The sequence below is a fragment of the Lissotriton helveticus genome, chromosome 8, assembly GCF_964261635.1.
Source record: "Lissotriton helveticus chromosome 8, aLisHel1.1, whole genome shotgun sequence".
NCBI classification, from domain to species: Eukaryota; Metazoa; Chordata; class Amphibia; order Caudata; family Salamandridae; genus Lissotriton; species Lissotriton helveticus.
The window spans coordinates 9,605,628-9,630,447 of NC_136069.1; the positions used below are offsets into that span (position 1 = coordinate 9,605,628).

At 50.1% G+C, this 24,820-nt stretch overlaps 1 protein-coding gene across 1 annotated transcript in view; it reads left to right on the plus strand.

Moving 5' to 3' along the window:
- LOC144772214 (kelch-like protein 13) overlaps positions 1-24,820 on the plus strand; it is a 51,898-nt gene that overhangs the window by 13,216 nt on the left and 13,862 nt on the right. Inside the window, exons 4-5 of the mRNA XM_078656361.1 lie at positions 16,677-17,472; positions 23,416-23,529. Of these exons, the coding sequence (XP_078512487.1) occupies positions 16,677-17,472; positions 23,416-23,529 (910 nt within the window). The remainder of the gene's footprint in view (positions 1-16,676; positions 17,473-23,415; positions 23,530-24,820) is intronic.

Consider the following 24,820-nt stretch of genomic DNA (forward strand, 5'->3'; position numbering starts at 1 on the left):
CGGCTGATCCCCTTCAAAGTGACGGCCGATACAGCCTGAGTATCTGTGTTATATCCTCAGTATTACATTTACGTGTAATCAGCCTGGGTCCTCCAAGCTGCTCAGTCAGAGTGAGAGTTGGTTATGGTATCTGCCATCAACAGGAAGGGGATCAACCCGGGCGGTAATCTGGTGTGCAGGGAGTGGATTTCAATGAACAAAATCTATTGATGGGTGATAAAGTTGTTACCTTAAATTATCCCTCTTGGTCTGAGCATTTATTCCATAAAAGGGGAAAGTTAAAGGGTTGTAAGCATGAGTAGAGCTTTGTTTCTTCCTCACATGAGTTTATTCAGTTCATCCTTTATCTTTCCACTTAACACATTAGCTATTTCTATTTCTATTTTCATTTAACCCATTTGTAAAGCGCACGTAGACCAAGGTTCCATGGCGCTGGTCAGAGTAGGGTGTGGACGGAGACTAATTCACTTTAGTTCATTCATGTGCCTGTGTAAACAGCCAAGTCTTAAGTTGTCTTCTGAACTGAAGTAGCTGAAGAGCAGGAACGGATCTCAAATGGCAACATGTTCCAAAGTTGTGGCGCCAGGAATCCAAAGCGACGGCCACCATATCGCTTTTTCTTAAACCTGGCGCTCACCAACAGGTTTTGATGTTTGGAACGGAGATCACGAATGGGGATGTGCCTAATTATCAGATCGTTGATGAAAATGGGACTGTAGCAGTTCAGGGACTTAAATGTTAAGCAGGCAGTTTTGAAGGTTGACCGTTGAAACAATGGGAGCCAATGTAGTTGTTTTAGTAGGGGTTTGGCCGATTGCCATTTGGGTAGTTGGTAGATCAATCTCGCGGCCTGGTTCTGTACCAGCTGGAGCCTCTTTATCTGATACAGGGGAAGACCCAGGTAGATGGAATTAGCATAGTCCAGGTGAGACAGGACAAGTCCTATCACAACCTGGATCAGTGCTGCCTGGGTGAGCAGATGGTGGATCTTCTGAATCTTACATAACTGGAAGAAACACTTCGATACCACTGAACCCACTTGGGTTCCAGCAAGTACATCACCTTCAGCCACGCCACCGGACTCCACTGGACCGACCACAGCTGCGTCCACTTCAGCTTCAAAAGATCCACGACCCACCACCACCCGCAACAGGTACCTCACAGGAATTGGAGCAAGATCACCGCAGACCAGCTCACCACCTCCCTCAGCCAGAGCCCACCCGCCAACACAACGGACCCCAACGAAGCAGCCCGCAACTTCACACAGTGGCTGACTGCCTGCGCCGACGACCTCGCACCACTGAAGAACCCTCCCAGCAGACCGAGAAGCAAGAAGGCCTCCTGGTTCACCGACAAACTCAAGGACTCCAAGAAGACCTGCTGCACCCTCGAGAAAGCCTGGCTCCTCGACCGGACCACCGACAACATGACGCCCTCAAACACGCTACCCGCAAATACCACCAGCTCATCCGCACCACCAAGAAGAAATCCCTGAAGGAACGACTGGACAACAACGCCCACGACAGCAAAGAGCTCTTCACTATCGTCAAGGAGTTCTCCAACCCCAGCACCGGCACCAACGACATCACTCCGTCACAAGACCTCTGCGACTCCCTCGCCTCGTTCTTCCACCGCAAGATCGCCGACATCCACAACAGCTTCGGCGCCCCACCCACGCACCCAACCGTCGAACCAACGCCCCCCACCGCCACCCTTCGCACCTGGACCACGGTGACCACCGAAGACACAGCCCGCACGATGAACACCATCCACTCCGGATCACCGACCGACCCCTGCCCACACCACGTCTTCAACAAGGCCGACTCCACCATCGCACCCCAACTCCGGAACATCATCAACGCCTCCTTCAACACCGCCACCTTCCCGGAGAGCTGGAAGCACGCCGAGATCAGCGCCCTCCTGAAGAAACCAACAGCGGACCCCACCGATCTCAAAAACTTCCGCCCCATCTCGCTCCTCCCTTTTCCTGCTAAAGTCATCGAGAAGATCGTCAACAGACAGCTGACCGCCTTCCTCGAGACGAACGGATCCCTCGACCCCTCGCAGTCCGGCTTCAGAGCCAACCACAGCACCGAGACCGCCATCATCGCAGCCACCGACGACATCTGGACCCTGCTCGACAAGGGGGAAACAGTGGCCCTCATCCTCCTGGACCTCTCCGCTGCGTTCGACACGGTCTGCCACCGCACCCTAGTCTAGCGCCTCAGCAACATCGGTATCCAAGAGAAGGCACTGGAGTGGATCATCTCGTTCCTCGCCGGAAGAACACAAAGAGTCCGCCTCCCCCCGTTTCGCTCCGAGGCCACCGAAGTCATCTGCGGCGTCCCGCAAGGATCTTCACTCAGCCCCACCCTCTTCAACATCTCGCAGCCATCGCACGCCAGCACAACCTCAACATCATCTCTTACGCCGATGACACCCAGCTGATCCTCTCCCTCACCAGAGACCCCGACACCGCCAGAACCTGCCTACACGAAGGGATGAAAGACGTCGCCGAGTGGATGAAGGACAGCCGCCTGAAACTGAACTCGGACAAGACGGAAGTCCTCATCCTGGGATCTTCGCCCTCCCCTCCGCCTGGGACGACTCCTGGTGGCCCCCAGCCCTGGGCACCGCACCCAAGCCAACCGACCACGCACGCAACCTGGGCTTCATCCTGGACCCCTCCCTCTTGATGACCAGACAAGTCAACGCCGTTCCTCATCGTGCTTCAACACCATGCGTATGCTTCGCAAGATCTTCCGCTGGATCCCGACCGAGACCAGGAAGACTGTCACCCAGGCACTCGTCACCAGCCGACTGGACTACGGAAACGCCCTCTACGCCGGAACCACAGCCAAGCTACAGAAAAGACTCTAGCGCATCCAGAACGCCTCCGCCCGACTCATCCTGGATGTGCCCCGACGCAGCCACATCTCCAGCCACCTGAGGAACCTGCACTGGCTCCCCGTCGACAAGAGGATCACGTTCTGGCTCCTCACCCACGCACACAAGTCTCTCCACGACCTGGGCCCCAAGTACCTCAACGACCGCCTGACCTTCTACACGCCCACCCGCCAGCTACGGTCCACCAGCCTCGCCCTCGCAGCCGTACCACGCATCCGAAGAGCCACCGCCGGAGGAAGATCCTTCTCTTACCTGGCTGCCAAGACTTGGAACTCCCTCCCCATCCACCTTCGGCTGACCCAGGACCATCTCGCCTTCAGGAAACAACTCAAGACCTGGCTGTTCGAGCAGTAGCATACCCCTCCCCCCAAGCACCTTGAGACCCTCCCGGGTGAGTAGTGCGCTATACAAATGGCATGATTGATTGATTGATTGGTGTTTAGCGAAAGATCGCGATCGATGTTAACCCCTAAACTTTTTACAGCAGAGGCCGGTTTGGGCAGAGGACCAAGTTCTGTGGGCCAATAGTGGGGGCCCCAGTGAATGCAGCTATCTCCTATCAATAACACCTCCGTTTTCCCGGGGTTTAGTTTCAACTGGTTATGGTCCATCCAGTGACGGATGAATACCATAGTTTCCTGGAAATCGGTGATGGACTTAGTGGAGTTATCAATAGTAAAAGACAGCTGCAGATCATCCGCATAGTTAAATGTGGATACTTGCCTCTGTTTTAGAGCTTTGATTAAGGGGAGGAGGTACAGGTTGAATAGATGTGGGGACAGGGAGGATCCCTGTGGGACTCCGCAGGTGGTATTCAGCCTGGGGGCAGTGAAGGTGGATAAATGAACTGCCTGCGTACGATCCTCCAAAAAGGAAGTGATCCATTTCAGGGCAGTGCCCTGAAAGCCTGCCTGTCCGACACGGTCCACAAAGATGGTATGGTCCACCGTGTCGAACGCGGCAGACAGATCTAAAAGGACCAGTGCTTGGGGGATGCTTGCATCAACCTTCCTTCGGAGCTCGTCCAGGAGTGCCAGAATGACTGCCTCTGTAGAATGACCCGGTCAAAAACCGGCCTGATGGGAGTCCAGATGTCCAGTGTGTTCCATGAAATCGGACATACACTTTGCCACATGTGCCTCTAATACCTTGGCTAGGTAAGGGAGTTGAGAGATCAGGCGATAGTTGGAGGGTTCCGAAGTGTCGGCCCGATCTTTTTCAGCAAGGGAATCACTATCGCGTCCTTAAATGATCTGGGGACACATCCTTGAGAGATTGATGAATTGAGCAAAGACAGAGCAGGTTGAGGGGAGGAAGAAAAAACCTCCCTCAATATATATGGTGGGCAGCAGTCCCGAGGAGAGCCAGATTTTACTTTGGACAGTAAAAGAAAAAATGTTTCCTCACTAATTGAGGGAAAAATGTCCATGATAGAGTTGTTCATGATAGTGTCCTTCGGTGGCTTAGTTGATGGGGGGCATATGATACTAGCTTTAATGGCTGTAATTTTATCCAAAAAGAAGGAGTTCAATTTGTCACATAGCTCGGGAGAGGGAGTGGGTTTAAGTGACAGTCTATCCGGGTTGGATAGCTCATCCACTATTGAAAAGATCTCTTTCTATTTCGATTTGTTGGAAGAGGTAAGGATTCTCGAAGAGAAGTGTACAACCTTTGCTGCTTTAATAGCTTTATTGTATTCGACCTGTTCTTGTTTATAGAGGATCCTGTCCCCTGGGTCATAGCCCACTCTCCATTTCCTTTCTTTTTGGCGAAGTGCCAATTTAATTTCTTTCAATTCCTTGGTGAACCATTTGTGGGCTAATACACAATAATGTGATTAGGGTGTCAATCAGGCAAAAGCTGTGTGGTCCTTGCAACAATAATGACATTTACATACAAATCTTCTTGTGGCATATTAATTCTGTTCTGTTTTGCACTGGATCCTTCATCAAAGAATAAAATGAATCAAATATGGGACAGGGAGATGTGGCAAACATGTCGGATGCTGGGCAGATGTCCATTCCAGGCTGGGGCTGATGGTAGAACGTGGGCAGTTTGCATATCACAGCCAACCGCTGGCCTTCTCAACTCGGACCGACGAGCTGGAAGCCATGCTGGGGCTGTTATTACTCACAAAATGAGAAGGACACATACATACGACTAAATCAGACTAAACAAGGGAGGGGAAAAGAGGAAAGAGAACTGGCCCGCTGAGCTCCTGACCATGACAACCCAGGTTAGTTAACAACAAAGAAATACACACAAGCAATTTGGGAAAACCCTTGCGGTTTTTAAAATTGCCCTCACCCACTAGACAGCGGCATGCTTCGTTATAGGGGGCTGACACACCCTGGTGCAAGCCAACGTTCAGGGTGGAGCGATATTATTTTGAAAGAGAATTATGAAAAAGAGCTATTTCGAAAGAGGGATCCCAAGTGCAAAAAACTAAATGGATTAAAACTGTCTCAGTGGGTACCCGCCTATATTTTATTACTAGCAGCCCGTCCCGACGTTGTCCGGGAGCAACAAGCTTGCCCACCCCCCGCCGGCCCCGACATTGTCCAGCAGCCCGGCCCCCGCCCGGCCCGTCCCCTGCCTGCCCCGACCCTCGCCTGCCCCGACCCCCGCCTGCCCCAACATGGGTCCCCTCTGCCCCGACAAGGGTCCCCTTACCTCAGCCGCCGCTCCTCCCGCATGTCCGCTGCTCGCACCGCCGCTGGCCTGTCCGCTGCTCCTCATGTCAGCGCTCCTCCCCCACGCCATGTCCGCCGCTCCCTTACCTCAGCCGCCGCTCCTCCAGCCTGTCCGCTGCTCGCACCGCCGCTGGCCTGTCCGCTGCTCCTCACGTCACCGCTCCTCCCCGTGTCATGTCCGCCGCTCCTCGTCGCGCTCCTGGACGCCGCTCCTCCCCACGCCCCTGACGTGAGCACGCACGTCGCGGCCGGCGCTACTTCGGAGGGACTACTTTTTTTTACTGTAAATTTTTTAAATAACGTTTTTAAAAAAAACCATATATAGACTATAACCATCTACACACCCTGACGATTCCAACGGTGTATCGGGTGTGTGGATTGGCTGTGTTGTTCCCGAGTTTACACGCCTCAAAGGCTGAAAGTTCTTCCTTTATTATAGTAGTATAGATGGGTCCCACTTGGCAGGATTAAAAACATATTGAGAGGGTATATGAGAGAACCAACGACTCCATTACCCTATCTGCTGTACCAACATGTTTCAGCCTACTCAATTTCCCAACAGGGTCAAAGGCCTTCCTCAGGATACAGATCCCTTCTAATTCGTCATCTTAGTCAATCACTACATGGTATGGAGAATATATTTCCATACTTGCCCTTTGAAGTGTGTCTACTAAGGGCAAGTATGGCCATAAATTCACCATACCATATAGTGATTGACGCTGCCTATGTTTGGCACTTCCGCCGCCATCTGTTGCGTGCAACGATTACATACTGAATCTTTCCATTGCAAGATCGCAGACATCCATGACCGCTTCAACACCCTGACTGCCCCGACAGCCACCGAGACCACTAACCTCACGGCCAATCCCCTCCTCACCTGGACCAACATAAATGACGACGACACCATCAAAATCATGAACACCATCCACTCCGGATCTCCGTCAGACCCATGCCCACACCACATCTTCTACAAAGCCAGCACCACCATCGCACCCCATCTATGCAAGGCCATCAATATTTCCTTTGAGACAGCATCCTTCCCGGAGAGCTGGAAGCATGCCGAGATCAACGCCTTACTAAAAGAACCCAAGGCTGATCCGAAGGACCTCAAAAACGTCCGACCAATCTCCCTGCTCCCGTTCCCGGCGAAGGTCATCGCGAAGCCCGTCAACAGACAACTGACCCGCTACCTCGAGGAGAACAGCATCCTGGACCCGTCCCAGTCCGGGTTCCGCAGCAGCCAAAGCACCGAAACTCCCCTAATCGCCGCCACCGGTGACATCAGGGCCCTGCTGGACAACGGTGAAACCACGGCACTCATCCTCCTGGACCTATCAGCCGCCTTCAACACTGCCACCGCACCCTACGCACACGCCTCCACAACGCAGGGATCCTAGACAAGGCACTGGAATGGACCACCTCCTTCCTCTCCGGCAGAACCCAGGCCGTCCGCCTCCCCCTTTCCGACCTTATGCCACCGAAATAATCTGCGGCGTACCCCAAGATTTATCCCTCAGCCCGACATTGTTCAACGTCTACATGGCACCACTCACTCACGTCGCCCAACTGCACGACCTCAACATCATCTCTTATGCCGATGACACCCAGCTTTTGGTGTGACTGCCATGCCACTGGAATCAAGCTATCCTAGCTGATGAGGGCTGAAAGCCTGAAAATGCTCTTAGGATGCTTGTTTCCAGTCCAGGGAGGACTTGGCTTTGGCAGTTCGGCTGGACTGTTCCCAAGGGGCACAGGGTCAGGACTGATTTGCATATGGCTGGGTTCAAACTGGAATGGCATGGGGAGCAAATAAATGATGGATTTAGGCCCAGATCTCTGTGCTGGGGTGAATGTATGACAATGTTCTGCATTCTGTCCATCAACTGTTGTTTTTGCAATGGACTACGGGAATGCCCTCTATGCTGGAGCCTCGGCCAAACTTCTGAAACGACTACGACGCTTACAGAACACCTCTGCATGCCTGATCCTCGACATCCCTCGCCTCAGCCACATCACACCCCATCTGAGAGACCTGCACTGGCTTCTGGTCAACAAGATGATCACCTTCAAGCTCCTCACCCACGCACACAAAGCACTCCACAACTCCGGACCGGCATACCTCAACAGACGACTCACCTTCTACACCCCGAACCGCCAACTCCGCTTTGCCGACCTCGCCCTCGCCACCGTCCCCCGCATACGAAGAGCTACCACCAGCGGCAGATCATTCTCCCACCTCGCCGCCAAGACCTGGAACACCCTCCCCACCCACCTACAACAACCCAAGACCTACTGGCCTTCAGGAGGCTACTCAAGACCTGGCTGTTTGATCAGTAGCAGCCAGCCGCGGGCCGTGGAGGGAGTTACGGTGGGGCAGGGAGGCGGGGAGGGGGAGGAGCAGGGTGGAGGGACCTAAAAACTGGCATATGGATAATTGCAGGTAAGTATACAATTTAAATAATAAAACGAAATTTGTAGCGCGCACAGCATCGCCCCACCGTAACTCCCTCCACGGCCCGTGGCTCGTAGCAGCACCCCGCCCCCCCCCAGCGCCTTGAGACCCTCAGGGGTGAGTAGTGTACGTTACAAATTTCTTGATTGATTGAATCTTGTTACGGTTCCACACCTTCCCCCCCACAGCTGTCACAGCATTTTTACAGTCAGCATGGTACAAATCATTTAACATATATCAGCAGTAAGGAAAGCACAAATTAAGCCCTATTTTAGTCATTTTAAAGTTTGATGGAAACATAGATTGTAATATGAACAAAACAAATACCATAAGGTGCATTTGTAAAGCGCACGTTCACCCGTAGGCCTCTTGGCGCTGAATAACAGATTTCACTGTTACCCAACAGAAAATGTGATTGACCTCAATTGCATGAAGGGCTGAGTGCACCTGCTGGGGTTTGAACCTGTGACCATGAGGTCTGACACTGGTCCCTGCAGCAGACACATTAGTCCACTGAGCCACCAGTCCCGGCTTGAAAAATCAAGGCACTTTATTTGGTGATGCACAAATTTTAAATATTTGTGAAACTCAAATTCCACATCCTTACCACTCTCCTTGTGAGTGGGTGTTTGCAAGACTTGGGACAGTGTGACGCTTGCATTTTTCACAATCACTATGACTTCAGTGACATACGTCAAGGCCGCAGCGCCCTGCTGGACATTGTTCCTGTCGGTACAAAAGGGGGTGGTGATGGACGGAGCATCTGAACCAATCAAACACTCACACCCAGTCAACAGATCTGGGTTTAATCCATCACCGTTCTTTAGCCCACTCTGCCACCCCAGTTCAGACATGGCTATACGCAAATCAGTCTGACGCTGTGCCTCATGGGAACTGTCCAGCCCGAACTGCCAAGCCATGTCTTCCCTGGACCGGAAATTACCTTCCGAGGACCGGTTTCTGGCATTCCAGCCGTCTTCAGCCTGGCTTGCTTGAATCCAGTGGCAAAGTGAGCAAAGGACTCACGTCTGAGCATACCCTGCCACACTTATGGCGGCCAAAGCGGTACAAAAGGGGGTGGTGATGGACGGAGCATCTGAACCAATCAAACACTCACACCCAGTCAACAGATCTGGATTTAATCCATCACCGTTCTTTAGCCCACTCTGCCACCCCAGTACACGATATTGCCATGGCACCTGGGTACCCGCTGTAAAACTCAAGCTGCCCTGTCCACCCAAGTGGCACCCTACGGTACTGAAACAAACCTTCTGAGGTGACCAACGCACATAGATATCGTTGAAAAGAAGCACTGGACGCAGGTTAAAGTAAACCCTTTATTGGACTGAGGAGCGCAGAAGGACACGGCCAGCTACCAGTGTCCAACTTCCAACTGCCCCTAGAAGCAGCCACAGTGTTGAACCCAAACATTCTAGGAATGCTCACAGCCGAGCACACCTGGTACCCAAGCATCACCACAGATGTCTAGAACTTTAAGGGAAATCACAGCCGGAGGTACCGGTGATGACGATTCCACCTATTATAAAACTCCCAGGACCCATGGCCAGCAGAAGACTTTTGTCTACAGAGACATACACCTCTCACACTGCTGCACTTGTCAAAAGTGTGTTGAAGATAACACCGTGTTGGACCTGGCCCTTTTTGCAGGGTCATCCCTAAACTTTTTGCCTTTCTCCTAGCCTTTTTTCTGACATGGTGTTGGTGGTTTTAGGCCCCATGGCACTTTAGCACTGCTGTCCAGTGTAAAGTGCATGCACTCTCTATGTTAAATATGGTAAGATTGGTCCACCGCCACACAGCAGGTGCTTCAAACAGGTGCTTTCTTATAGTACGCGAGTGCACGATGGGAGAGTGACACACACACAGCTCGCCAGTCCACCTGGTTCTAAAAACCCTTTTACAACCGCCTGATCCCCTTTCAAACATTACACATTCTACTCACCAGGATAACTATTCTGCATTTCACCCTCACTCTCCAATGCATGTGACCACACTCTCCAGATACACAATCTCACATGCACACACATCCTCATACTTAGGCCACCAAAGCTGCTCATTACAAAGAGCCCACAGGGCTGGCTTTGGAAATGTTTGCTAAGGAATGGCGGTGCACACCGAAAGCATTTAGGGCCATATGTATCAAGGAACCAATTTGCGATTCTGTAATAGCGATTTTTAAGAAATCACTATTTCAGAATCGCAAAATGGTATGTATCAAGAAAAACGCAAGTTTTTTAGCGATTTCTTGATATTCCTTAATTGCAAATTCGCAATTAAGGAATACTTTCCCATTCATTTCTATGGGCCAGGAGGCCCATAGGAAGGAATGGGAATTTTTTCTCAATTTGCGATCCGCAATTTGCTAATCGCAAATTGAGAATAATTTCAAGGGTGCCGGGGTGTCCAAAGGACACCCTGTTGCACCCCTGAAATAAGCATGGGTACACATGAGGTGCACATACATGCCCTAAGGGCATGTATGTGCATCACATGGCACTTTGAAAAATGCTGAAATGTGCATTTTTCAAGGAAATCGCAACTTACCACCAACTAGAAGTTGGTGGTAATTTGCGATTCCTTAAGGGCATTTTGGAATATTTTTTTGCTTAATACATTGCATTTAAGGAATCGCTAAATTTGCGATTCCTTAAATGCAATCGCAAAATAAGGAATGGCAAATTTTGCGAATCCTTATTTTGCACCTAAATTCTTTCATACATACCATTTTGCGAAAATGAGTTCGCAAACGCCGAAATTCTGTGAATTTCGGCGTTGGCGAACCCATTTGGCCTTGATACATATGGCCCTCAGTCCATGTATTAGTGCACAGGAGGCAAGTGAATTTTTAAACAAGCATTGTGTATACCAATAGGTCTGGCTTTAAAGGCATTACAGGTAGACAGCATGGGAATATGTAATTTTTCGGTGGAACCAGAGGACTGTAGAATATTGGTGTTGGTTAAAAAGTCAGGTGACAGTTGCACTGACAAACCAGTCCTAAAAATATATGTAGGTTAACGACTGCCTCCTCCCATCAGTGCTGCTGCCAGACAAAAACCACCATAAATGATCTAGTTATGCAAGACTTTTAAATAGCATAACAAGGTACCCCTGAAAGTTCAACCTCTGGCAGCGGGGTCAATAAAATGATCACTGCTGTGTGGACGGCAAGCAATGTTTTGTGGAAGCACACAACTTCTGCCCTATCAAAGCATGTGGTCCTGGCTCCCGACAGGTGGGTGGAGTCGAAGCCCCTCTCCTGGTGATTCTCTCATAATTGTCTGGCAACAGCTGCCCCGTTGGCCCAGACCATAAAAACTAGGAAATGATGTCCATAAGAACGTCTGAATGGCCAGTACCAATTGTAAGTGACTTTTGTAGCTCTTAACCATCAGATGGCTGTCCAGGGCCTTTCGGTGGCATAAAGAGCTAATTGTGGAACGCAAAGAAGGTGACATTGAAGGGGTGGAGTATGGGAAGGCGGGGCTTGGAGGCACCTATATCATAGAACAATTCCAATAATCCCATTGGCTCAAATGCTCAGCCAATCAAAATAGCTCAAACACTGAACAGAATCCTGGAAAAGACTGTTTTGCTTCAGTATTTCACATGTCATGGGTGAAACCTTCTATTTGTCCAGAGGTGGAAGTCTGGTGGTACACTCCTGCAATCTGCAGCTCCGCCCACCTCCACTGGCGGTTACTGGGGTGTTGCTCCCCGCGGCTGACTGTAACCAATCAAAGAAAGCGGTTTCACTTTAAGAAGTCCCTTACCTGCAAGTGTTTATGGCAGAGATGTTTTAAGGCATGGGCAACGTGGGCTCTGTCCGGGGCCCCGCCTTTCAAAGGGGCCCCTTGTTATTTGCTAATGATAGGGCCCCTCATTAATTAATTCAAATATTCAAGTTGTAATGACTGCCTGCAACTCTCTTGTTCATAGAATGTTTGCAGGTATACCACCGCCTCATTCATGGCCACCCCTCGTTCCACTTTCATGCCAATCTGTGGGCTGAATGTGGCTCGAGACAGTACCAGGGCGACTCGCGATAAGGAGCCGCGTCAAAGGGTACGGATGCTCGTTTTAAATCAGCAAATGCCTATCATTTGTCTTTTTACTTTTACTATTGCTTAACTGTCAAAGTATGATCAATAGGTGTGTTTTTGCTGGAAATGGATCATTAATCCAAAGTTTTTGGGAACAGAGGCCCGAAATAGGTTTGGCCCAGGGCCTCAAAATCCTTCAGATGGCTCAGGTTTATGAACCCTTACCTTGGTCTCTTGTGCGCAGGGCCAGACACATTCACAAATGTGGATCACTAAAGTAGTCTTTGGGTGATAAATTCGCCAAAGTCTGGTCTTGTAGACACATCAGATTGATAATAGCCCATAATACTGAATCGCGACCATGCTTGCTGTCAACCAAGCACGTGCCCTACACAGGGCGCGCAGGCTTGAGCCTTAAGCCTGGCCAGACCCCTCCCACTCAGAATATAAGGTTTGTGCCAGCAGTTACCACTGGTGCATTTTCTCTGTGCCTCTCAGAATCATTGTTATTATCTCGTCCGCGCCATTGTGGAGTGGAGAAGTGTGGCTCACTGGTTAGAGGAGGCAGACCTGGAAGCAGAGGTCAGCCCGGGACCGGGGTTCAATTCCCGGCTCGGCAGGGTCTTGAGTCCTAAAATGTCCATGGACTCGACAATTCTCGCTCCGGTGCCTACTCGATTCACGGGTTCACACTCTGCAACTCTGGGCAATAGCTTGCTTAATCTCCACAACGGCCCCTCGCGGCGGGATGCCTGGCTTTCACCTTGTGGATACCCTGCCGGGTTATCTCACAGGGGAATACCAGGACGGGTTCCCTAAGCAAGCGCTTAGAAACCGCTCGGTGATTTGCGCTATATAAATTCCTGTACATTTACATTTACATTCCTGTACATTGCATACGAGGACCAATCACGCCACACTCAGCCTCACTCTTCCACAATGGACTATTTTAGCTGAATGGCTGACACAACAAAACACAACATCCCTAGACACATGTTGGCGTTTTCGGTGAGGTGCAATGAGGGCACAAATGAGCTTAAAAAGATGGAATGGAATGCTACCTAAAGGGGATTGCTGTGTTTTAAGAAGTGCTCCCTAAACCAGCCCCACAAATTAATTTTTTCTCTCAGTGGCGCTTCACTAGTGAGAGCAGCAATACCCAGATGAGACTCCCCAGGTCACTGTGCCTAGAGACTCACACTGCCCTTCACCGAAGAAGCGCTAGAAACCCAAACTGTGTCTGGGGCAGCTTGAGTGGGAGGGCCAAGTAGACGTGACCTCCTGAAAAAAACGGAAAATAAGAGGCTCATTTTACAGGGCCTCGGTGGTAAGATATTTGAAAGCTGAGAAATAGCTCTGCTATTGAGATAGGAGCCGTGGAGACTCTGCTGGAGGAGGTCCACGCTTGTAAACTCTGAGGGATAGCTCTGCGGGGTGATCTATTTACGTAAGTGTATAGTATTCTATAGCGCGCACCTACCAAAAGATAGGGAAAAGGTAGGGATTGGCGGAATTTGCTTAGTCTCGCTATGCAAAGCTCCGAAATCTCTGCGTGCATGCAGAAATTCCACTTATACGCGGAATTGCTTGTTCCATCCCTTCGCGATGCTTTTTTCCTGTTCGCAAACGCTGTTTGTGTGCTCAGTGGGGTAATATCTCGCGAACACGCATTTTGAAAGCGCGAACAAGCAAAAAATTCGGAGCGGAATTTACTACCCAGGCCTACCAAATGGCAGCAGAGCGATGTACGTGGTGAAAGGCAAGCTTAGTCAGTGAGTGACAGGAGAGGGAGCTGGTTTGCGGACGGCATTGTGAAGTGGTGTTCTTTAAAGAGGTGAGATGTAACTCTTTCCTAAATTGGAGCAGTGTTGAGACAATCCTGAAGGAGATTGGAATGTTGTTCCAGATCCTTGAGCATAGATGGATAAGGCTGGTGGACAAGACCTGGTGTCTTGCTTTTTTCACACTTCATCGTCTCCAGTCTGATGGTGTCCTGGATGTAGGTGTGAACAGCCCCGGTCCGTGCAGGTAACAGCGGTGGGCGGGTAATGGGGGACTTCAAGGGACGGTGCTGAGGTGTTAAGAGAACTACTAGAGATGCTGAGCTTGTCTGCAAGATAAGGGGTGGGGGCTTGTTGTGATGGCTTTGTAAATGATGCAGCTGGTTTTGAAGATGGTGAGGGTGACTAGGAGACCCAATGAGCTCCATCGGGCTGGGGTGCAGTGATCCTATTCCTTTGAGCCCTTGATGACACGCGCTGCAGTGTGTAGGATTCCCGTGAGGGGCGCTGCGGAGCAGCCCATGGGCAGGGCACTAGCACCATCCAAGTGCGAGTGTACGAGGGCTTGAACGGGCAAATCTGAGAGAGAGTTCTGCTTTCTCCAGGTACAGCTTGTGAGTTCATCGTTACTTGATGGCTAGCTCTACACTGTGTGAAGCCTGGTGTCTGGAAGCCCTCGCCGCAATTCCGTGCATCCACAGGTCCACCATGGGGGGAAGATCTTTCTCCTACTTAGCGGCTAAAACCTGGAATTCTCTCCCCACCCACCTCCGCCTCACTCAGAACCACCTCTCTTTCAGAAAGCAACTAAAAACCTGGATTTTCGATAAGTAAATCACCACCCACCCTCAAGCGCCTTGAGACCCTCTGGGTGAGTAGTGCGCTATACAAATTTTGAACTTGAACTTGAACTTGGAAGCAAATTCCGTCTACCTAACTTGACTGATCCCTCTCCTGTGTGGGGTGTCAGCTTGAAAACCTGAGTTATCCTTTTGGGGGGTGAGTATGGAAGGTGGGCATGCCTCCTCCCTTAGAATTAAGCTCTCAGCAGTACCATTTTATATCAGCTGAACCCTTTATTGATCTCATGATTGCCAAGAGTGGGCATTCAACACTTCCTTCCTCTCTCAGCTCCCCTCCCTCCATGTTAAGGTTCAGTTCTAATGCACGTCACAAGCTCTCTGTGCATGGTTGCCCCTCACAGAAGAGGCTGGTGCGTTTAGGGGTGCTTACGTGCCTCTCTATGGCTTATGCTGCCACGCAGAAGAACATGCCCAGGAACATGAGCTAGACCAGTGGTTCCGAACAGGAAACAGCGTTTACAAAGCTGTGATTACATCGCTGTACCATTACAATGTGGTTGTTACAACAACCGCGTTGTTAGTGCACAATGCATTTGCATTGCAAGTCATTACAATGACTTGCACTAGGGGGCACTGAGGTATTGGAAATGAATTCCATCACCTTTCCTAATGTTCCACAAACTGGAGCGCCCCCTAGTGCAAGTCGGTGTAATGACTTGCGATGTAAATGCATCGCATACTAACAACGCGGCCGTTGTAACAACCGTGTTATAAAAGCACGCAATGTAATTCATCGCACTGCAATGTACCATATCCGTCCCCAACATGTGGTCCGGGGACGTCGGGGGGGGGTGTGCTAAGCCTCCTCAGGGGGTCTGCAAATACTTAGAAAATTAAATAATATTAGAACATTGGAATGTTTGGAGCCTCATTGAAAACAATGGAGTGCTCCGGGCTTCTAATGGCTGGTATAAGCCCGGAGCTCCAACATTCCAATGTTTCTTTGTTCACAGCTATGCCTGTGAGCAAAGGCTTCAAGGACCCTGAGGAGATTCCAATCCCCTAATGCTCCCATAAGGCTTTGTTCTTTTTTGTTAGAAAATTCTGCCCTCTAGTGGCAGAATGTTCTAATAGCCTTATAGCCCTTCGGAGATGGGCTATACGGGATATTAAAGTCCCTCTCCCTTGTTAAAGGCCCTCGCCTTCAGCTCGGGGCCTTTAACGCTGGAGAGGGCCTTTAATAGCCGGTATGGCCTTCTACGGCGGGCTATAAGGCTATATTAACAGATTAATATAGTGTATGCATATAAAGAAGCTAAATGTACATTTGAAAATTTTAAAACATACTGTAAATGTGAAGGGATTTGACATTGGAGGCTAAAAATTAAATTAGTACCCTCAGACTGATTCGCTGGAGCAGTGTAGGTGCATCAGACAGAATATACTATGGACGATGAGTGGACTCAATTAAGTGTAGAAAAGCTTCAACCTTCATATTAAAATGTTCATTTTTTGTATTATGTGTTTATTATGTGCTCGCAAATTAAATAAATTGTGGCTTCATATGTGCGTTTGTTTGATGAATGCTTTTTTTCTGCATTTTTTGCATACTGTTTTGCGATTCAAATCATCGGCAATGTTTAGGGCGCGGTCCCCGGTTTCCAGTAATGACTTGTGAGGGGTCCCCGAATTCCAATAATGATTCAGTGGGGTTCCCCTGGTGCCAGTAATGATTAAGTGGGGGCCCCCATAACTCAAAGGTTGAGAACCAGAGCTACATTGCCTTTTTGGGGGTTGGGTCAAGGCTGATTTGCATATGGTGCCCTTTCTAGCACAGATAGGCTAAAAATCAATTCAATGGAATGTCACCCAGAGCAGTTTTCAGCACTGGGGTATTTATTCTACAGGGTGGCAACAGATAACAAGATTGCTCTCATGTTTAATTTCCTAATTGTCATCTCAAATTCTGCCTGCAGGTGACTCTGGAAAACTGCATGGAGGTCAGTTCCATCGCCAACACCTACCATCTTGGCCAACTTGAAGACTGCATGACCGACTTCCTGCGGCTAAACTTCTCATCTTTCCTGTCCAGCGGCGAGTACCTGAAGCTGTCCGCGGAGCAGCTGGCACACATCTTCAGCTGCGACAGCCTTAAGGGCTGCGCGGAAATTGACCTGTATAGAGCCGCCAAGGCCTGGCTCGCCCAGGACGAGTCGCACAAGCAGTACACCTACAAGCTGATGAGTAAGATCCGCTTCCCGCTGTTGACCCCCCAGGAGCTAGTGGACATTGCCCAGAAACCTGGCTACCTTAAGGCTGACACCGCCTGCCTCAACCTGCTTCTGGAGGCCTCCAACTACCAAATGTTGCCAGACATGCAGCCCATGATGCAAAGCGAGCGCACCGCTATCCGCTCGGATGCTACCCAACTCGTCACCCTTGGCGGGGTCATGCGTCAACAGCTGGTGGTAAGCAAGGAGCTCCGGCTGTTCGACATGAAGACGCGTATGTGGAAGGCCCTGCAGCCCATGGACGCCCCTCGCTACCAGCATGGCGTAGCAGTGATTGGCAACTTCCTGTACGTGGTTGGCGGGCAAAGCACCTACGACACCAAAGGAAAGACCGCCGTGGACACCACCTTCCGCTATGACCCGCGCTTCAACAAGTGGCGCCAGTTGGCATCGCTCAATGAGACGAGAACCTTCTTCCACCTGAGCGCTTTGAAGGGGCATCTTTACGCTGCCGGAGGCAGGAACATGACTGGAGAGATAGGTACCCACCATGTCTGATGCACCTTGTCTTTCAGGTGATTTTAGATTTATATAACCCCAGGGAGCGACTATGAGGGCCGTTGGTGTGGCGCTGAATTAGGCCTTCTTCAGGTCAGTAAACTCAGTCTAAGGTGGTAGCGAGCAGAAGTAATTCCATTCCACCATCCCGCTGATGGCCTTTTTCTCTTGGAGGTCTTGCACCAGTTACCAGTGGGCCCCACTCAGAGAACACTGGGTTTCTACACTACATGTGTTTGGGCTTAGGGGCACTTTATAGGACATAGAAGTGTGTCTCTGAGTGAAGGGTTTATTTATTTGTGTAAGCATTTTTATATAGTGCGAATTAGACCCACAAAAAAAGGGACTGTGTGTTTCACAAACCTTAATAGAGACAAGTAAAAAATACAAAGGAAAATACACTACAAAAGAAAGGTGAATAAAGAACACAACAGGTAGTTGAACATTTGTAGCAGTGACAACTGAGTTGAAAGTGGCAAAATATAAGGCTAAAGTAAGGTAGGAGTAGTCTACGTGTAAGAGTTTATTGCTCAGGGAGCATAGAGTCGGCAGATGTAGGAGGGGATGTGGCAGCTCAGTGGGTTGAGTCTGAAGGGTTTCTTGAATTGTCTCAGGGAAGGAGCTGGTCTAGTTTGGCTTGGAAAATGTTCCTTATCTTAGTGGAACGGTTGGCGAACGACCGCTTATAACTGGACCTCCTTTTTCTTGGAGTAAGAAACCTCCAGGTGTAAGGATGTTTCACCTCTTGAAGTTCTACTGCCACCAGAGATAGAGAGTTTGTGCCAGGTGTGAGGGTGTCTGTAATGCTTCATTTGAGAAGCATGCTGTCTTGTAGATGCAGCACACGCCTAGTGGTGGCCAACCAAGGGAGTCAGGACAGTCTGAGCACCTTGGTTTGTGTCCCAACACCTGACATAACCCAGGCAGAATGTTTATGTCAGAATATTAAGGGCAGAAATATCATCCTATGAAACACTGGCCGACATGTCGTTCATGATATTCTGGGAGTTTTCTGGACAAGGAGTGTAGAACCTCTTTAATGGGCAATAACCATGGCTGGCTTCAACTGGAGGCTTTTCGGTCAGCTCTTGGGAGGAAGGGCCTGATATTTCGTACCGGTCTCCCTTGATAGTTGACATTCTTTGCGTTGGACTCCACATGCGTGTTCGGGCTGAGCTTGGAGTCAATATTACATTTGAGGGACTTTGCAGAGGTGACAAGTTTTGGTAAAAGGACTAAGTGCTCGTGTTTTCATTCAAAGCTAAAGGTGGGATCAGTTTCTGAGTCAGGAAGAGGTGGACGCCCAACGTCTTTTGTGGGTTCAGTTTAGATTTTATTTGGCTCATGCATAATAGTATCTCAAATGCAAGTGGTCAGGGTGTGGTCAATTCTTGGCTAGAGACGCGTGTCATCACAGTAATGGTGGATACCACATGTATGTAGTAGATCAGTTTGTGGTTTAATCTGTGCATTCAAAAGAATATAGGGGTGGAGCTTTGGGGCACGGGTGTGAGTAGGATTCTCGGCCAGTGTTAGTGACTTCAATCCCTTTATAAGATAAGATTGGATCCATTCAGGATCATGTTCTAAAAACACTTCCTCTCATTAAAGAAAGAGATACCAATATCATGAGGATAGTTCCAGTAGTACTTACAGGCAAGGGTTGCATTGGAAAAGGGCAGAGCGTCGTCACCGTCCTTGAGAAGTGTAGCTTTGGTGCTGCGACCGCAAGGGACGTGCATTGGAGATGACGCAGAAGGTGATGGTTATTGAGGAGTTCCTTAATTCTGCTGGTAACACAATATTTGAGGATGTTAAGTAGGTTGTATTTGCTACTAATTTGAACTTGGTATTCAACTTTTTGAGGATTAGTTGAACATGGCCAGTTTTAAGGGGATGAGTGTTAACATTATTTATAATGAGGATATTCAACGTGTTTCTCATCTGTAGGAGTAGACGACGTCTTCAGTTGAGTGTTGATCGGGTCTAGTATGTATAGCTTTCTTCATGAACTCCTCTTAGTTAAATAGTCTGTTGTGTAGCTGTGCCTAGTTGGGTTTGAGGGTGATGGGTCTCGATGTCTGCTCTGGTCACATGAATCTTCTTCGCGAAGGACTGAGAGGTTCACTCTAAGAGATCCTGTTGATGTTTGTCTGCTGGCGCTCTCAAACTGGTCAGCAGACAACTTTGCCATCCTGTTGTGCAACCTGTGACAGCAAATTGTGTGTCTTTTGTTTTCTCACCTTAAGTGCGCCAGGTAAGTCCAGACGTGGGTCCTGGGCTCGCTGTGCCACTGGAAACAAGCTATCCTGGCTGAAGAGGGGTGAAATCCCGAAACCGGTCCTAGGACCTGGCTTGGCAGTTAGGGCTCGGCTGTTCCCATGAGGCACAGGGTCAAGACTGATTTGCATATGGCTGGGTCTAAAATGGGGTGGCATGGTGAGCAAAAGAACGATGGATTTAACCCAGATCTCTTGACTGGGGTGAACGTTTTGATTTGTTCTGCATTCCGTCCATCAATTGTGTGTCTTTAGCCAAGGATCCCCAGCGGCACCAGAGAGGGTTAGTCATGGTAAAAAACCGTTTTCTATGGTTCTTGCAGCATTTAAATATGCCTCCACAGCACAACACTGTGATGTTGTTGCCCTATATCTGGGTCATTGTTCAACATCTCTGGTAGAGGCCTAATGCGGCTATTTAGTTGCGGGTGACACACAGACCCCAGACCTTGGTATAGTCACCTAGACCAGGTCCACGATTCAATGAATACCTCTCTCTCGTATGAACGGCTGAGGAGAGGCTGACGCCAAGGAATGCTTCCTTCTTACAACGGAGGGACGAGGAGATCCTGTTGGCAAACAATACCTCTATTCTAGGATGGAAGGAGAGATTAACTTCCAGGAGGCACCTCCCTCGCTGATGATGGAAGAGCGAAGGCTGGCTTCTAGGAGACTCCTTCCTCGCTGATGATGGATGAGGGAAGGCTGGCTTCTAGGAGATGCCTCCCTCTCTGATGATGGAAGAGCGAAGGCTGGCTTCTAGGAGGCGCTTCCCTCGCTGATGATGGATGAGGGAAGGCTGGCTTCTAGGAAGCACCTACCTTGCTGTTGATGGATGAGGGAAGGCTGGCTTCTAGGAGGCAACTCCCTCGCTGATGATGGAAGAGCGAAGGCTGGCTTCTAGGAGGCTCCTCCCTCGCTGATGATGGATGAGCGAAGGCTGGCTTCTAGGAAGCACCTACCTTGCTGTTGATGGATGAGGGAAGGCTGGCTTCTAGGAGGCAACTCCCTCGCTGATGATGGAAGAGCGAAGGCTGGCTTCTAGGAGGCTCCTCCCTCGCTGATGATGGATGAGCGAAGGCTGGCTTCTAGGAAGCACCTACCTTGCTGTTGATGGATGAGGGAAGGCTGGCTTCTAGGAGGCAACTCCCTCGCTGATGATGGAAGAGCGAAGGCTGGCTTCTAGGAGATGCCTCCCTCTCTGATGATGGAAGAGCGAAGGCTGGCTTCTAGGAGGCACCTATCTTGCTGTTGATGGATGAGGGAAGGCTGGCTTCTAGGAGATGCCTCCCTCTCTGATGATGGAAGAGCGAAGGCTGGCTTCTAGGAGGCGCTTCCCTCGCTGATGATGGATGAGCGAAGGCTGGCTTCTAGGAGGCACCTACCTTGCTGTTGATGGATGAGGGAAGGCTGGCTTCTAGGAGGCAACTCCCTCGCTGATGATGGAAGAGCGAAGGCTGGCTTCTAGGAGGCACCTATCTTGCTGTTGATGGATGAGGGAAGGCTGGCTTCTAGGAGACGCCTCCCTCGCTGATGATGGATGAGGGAAGGCAGGCTTCTAGGAGACTCCTCCCTCGCTGATGATGGATGAGGGAAGGCTGGCTTCTAGGAGAAGCCTCCCTCTCTGATGATGGAAGAGCGAAGGCTGGCTTCTAGGAGGCGCTTCCCTCGCTGATGATGGATGAGCGAAGGCTGGCCTCCCTCGCTGATGATGGATGAGCGAAGGCTGGCTTCTAGGAGGCACCTACCTTGCTGTTGATGGATGAGGGAAGGCTGGCTTCTAGGAGAAGCCTCCCTCTCTGATGATGGAAGAGCGAAGGCTGGCTTCTAGGAGGCGCTTCCCTCGCTGATGATGGATGAGCGAAGGCTGGCCTCCCTCGCTGATGATGGTAGAGCGAAGGCTGGCTTCTAGGAGGCACCTATCTTGCTGTTGATGGATGAGGGAAGGCTGGCTTCTAGGAGATGCCTCCCTCTCTGTTGATGGATGAGGGAAGGCTGGCTTCTAGGAGACGCCTCCCTCGCTGATGATGGATGAGCGAAGGCTGGCTTCTAGGAGGCACCTCCCTTGCTGATGATGGATGGGGAAGGTTGGCTTCTAGGATCCCTCCTCCCTCGCTGAGGATGGATGAAGGAAGGTTGTCTTCTAGGAGACGCCTCCCTCGCTGATGATGGATGAGCGAAGGCTTGCTTCTAGGAGGCGCTTCCCTCGCTGATGATGGATGAGCGAAGGCTGGCTTCTAGGAGATGCCTCCCTCTCTGATGATGGAAGAGCGAAGGCTGGCTTCTAGGAGGCACCTACCTTGCTGTTGATGGACGAGGGAAGGTTGACCTCTAGGAGGCACCTCCATCTTTAATGATGGATGAGGGAAGGCTGGTTTCTAGGAGACACCTCCCTCGCTGATGATGGATGAGCGAAGGCTGGCTTCTAGGAGGCGCTTCCCTCGCTGATGATGGATGAGCGAAGGCTTGCTTCTAGGAGGCGCTTCCCTCGCTGATGATGGATGAGCGAAGGCTTGCTTCTAGGAGGCGCTTCCCTCGCTGATGATGGATGAGCGAAGGCTGGCTTCTAGGAGATGCCTCCCTCGCTGATGATGGACGAGCCAAGGCTGGCTTCTAGGAGGCTCCTCCCTCGCTGATGATGGATGAGCGAAGGCTGGCTTCTAGGAGGCGCTTCCCTCGCTGATGATGGATGAGCGAAGGCTTGCTTCTAGGAGGCGCTTCCCTCGCTGATGATGGATGAGCGAAGGCTGGCTTCTAGGAGATGCCTCCCTCTCTGATGATGGAAGAGCGAAGGCTGGCTTCTAGGAGGCACCTACCTTGCTGTTGATGGATGAGGGAAGGCTGGCTTCTAGGATCCCTCCTCCCTCGCTGAGGATGGATGAGCGAAGGCTGGCTTCTAGGAGACGCCTCCCTCGCTGAGGATGGATGAGCGAAGGCTGGCTTCTAGGAGACGCCTCCCTCGCTGATGATGGACGAGCGAAGGCTGGCTTCTAGGAGACGCCTCCCTCGCTGATGATGGACGAGCGAAGGCTGGCTTCTAGGAGGCGCCTCCCTTGCTGATGATGGATGGGGAAGGTTGGCTTCTAGGAGACACATCCATCACTGATGATGGATGATGGAAGGTTGGCTTCTACGAGGCACCTCTATTGCTGATGACGGATGAGGGAAGGTTGGCTTCTACGATGCCCTTCTAGGAAAAACCTCTCTCACTAATAATTTTTTTACATATATACAATGTGATGTGTGTGGGTTTATTCAGTGTGTATATGACCAGGCTCTTTCCATTTATTTATTTAAGTTTTCTTTCAATTGTTGGGCTTTGTTCGTGCTGGTAGTATTATTATCTGCCTCCATTGATTTGTACATATTTCCTTTGCAGTTCCTGTGAGTAGCGTGTGTGGTGTGTGACTTACTTCAAGGCTTGGTTGGAGTAGAGTTGGGTGTATTTTGACTACAGTATTAGGGGAAGAGATGAGGGCTATAGGCTTCCTCAACTGCATTTGACTTGCCCTTTTGTAGGTGCCTTTTCATCTAGGATAGCAAGGGGTGTACATTGTATCTTGTAAGTAACTTTCTGAATGGCGATGACCTTATTTTTACAAAGCTCCTAAGTGACCATGGCCCCCTCCTTCTCTTTGCCTGTGCAGCATCCGTGGAACGCTACGACCCTTCAAGGAACGAGTGGACCTTCACCTCCCCGTTAAACGAGCCACACTATGGGCACGCGGGCGCCGTGCACGGAGACTACATGTACATCTCAGGTGAGTACTGAGAATCTTCAGACTCTGGTGCCGGAGAGTCCACGGTACATGGTCCATGCTCCCGCTCCCATGTGGGAGGAGTTTGGCGACCAATGATGGTCAACGGTGTAGTGTCCAACCTCCCTGGTGCATTAGTCCTGTGACATCCTGCTCCTCTTTCCAACATCTTAACCTACTCAGCATGTTTTCCTGCACATGTTATCTGTACCTCAAGTCCCTTGGAAGGTTCACTTTTTAAAGTTTGTGTTGCTTCAGAGCTCAGTTCTTCACTGCTCTGGACTAGTGGCTGAACTTTGGCTAAACTTAAAAGAGCATCAAACTGGACTTGGCGGGAGAGTGAAGGGAGCACAGTGTTGTATGTAAGCTCTGACTTATAAAATAGCATGTAAATAAAAACAAATTGGCTAAGAATACAAAGCCCTAAAATGAGGCAGTAATGAAATATATCAATCATTTTGGAATGTGAGAGAGAAGCCATAATTTCCACATGGGTGCCGGGACTCCCCCTGCCCAAAATAACTTAGAAAAATGGCAGCAGAACAGTGGATTTTTCCTATTAGTTTTCAAAATATTTTTAGCATGAAACTTAACTTCATTTTCCCATTCAGCTGTTTTGAGTAGATTCACACTTGCAACTGATGAGTAGGAATCTTCATGAAAGGGCTAGGGTGAACGGACCGAGGTCCAAATTTACGAAACATTCTAATTTGGGGTTGTGTCACTTTTTTGACGCAGTCCCGGTGCAAAACGCATTGTAAGATTTACTAAGCCACGCAAAGTCCGCTTTGTGTTGCTTTGTGTTACATTGCGTTGATAATATGCTCTATGGTGGAGCATGGCCGTTCCTGGGCATTCACCCATAAGTTTTGTTGCAAACTCAGATATACTGAACACCATAAACTTCGGGTCGTGCCAAATTGGTGCGCTTACTGGGGCCGGCAGAACAAGGAAAAATATCTTTCTTTTCCCTCTTTACTTCCTCTTTGCATGTGGACTGCATTCTGCAGCAAGCAAGCAAAGAGGAATCAGCCTCTGAGAGTCGTTTTCGTGCAGGACGGTGTCCCTTCCTGTACAAAATCTATTCTGAGCGCATCACGCAGCCTCGGGTCGTGGCGCAAGGGTGTCTGCGCTGGTGCTCGGCTGCCACAAGCGTGACAAGGCACGGCGAGAGCCGAAGGGCATCACATGTTAGTTAATATGGCGCATTTCTGCTCTCTTCCTCTCACGCAACGCAGTGTTGCCTTGCTGCGTTGCGTGAAAGATTAGTAAACCTGGCCCCATATGTTATGAA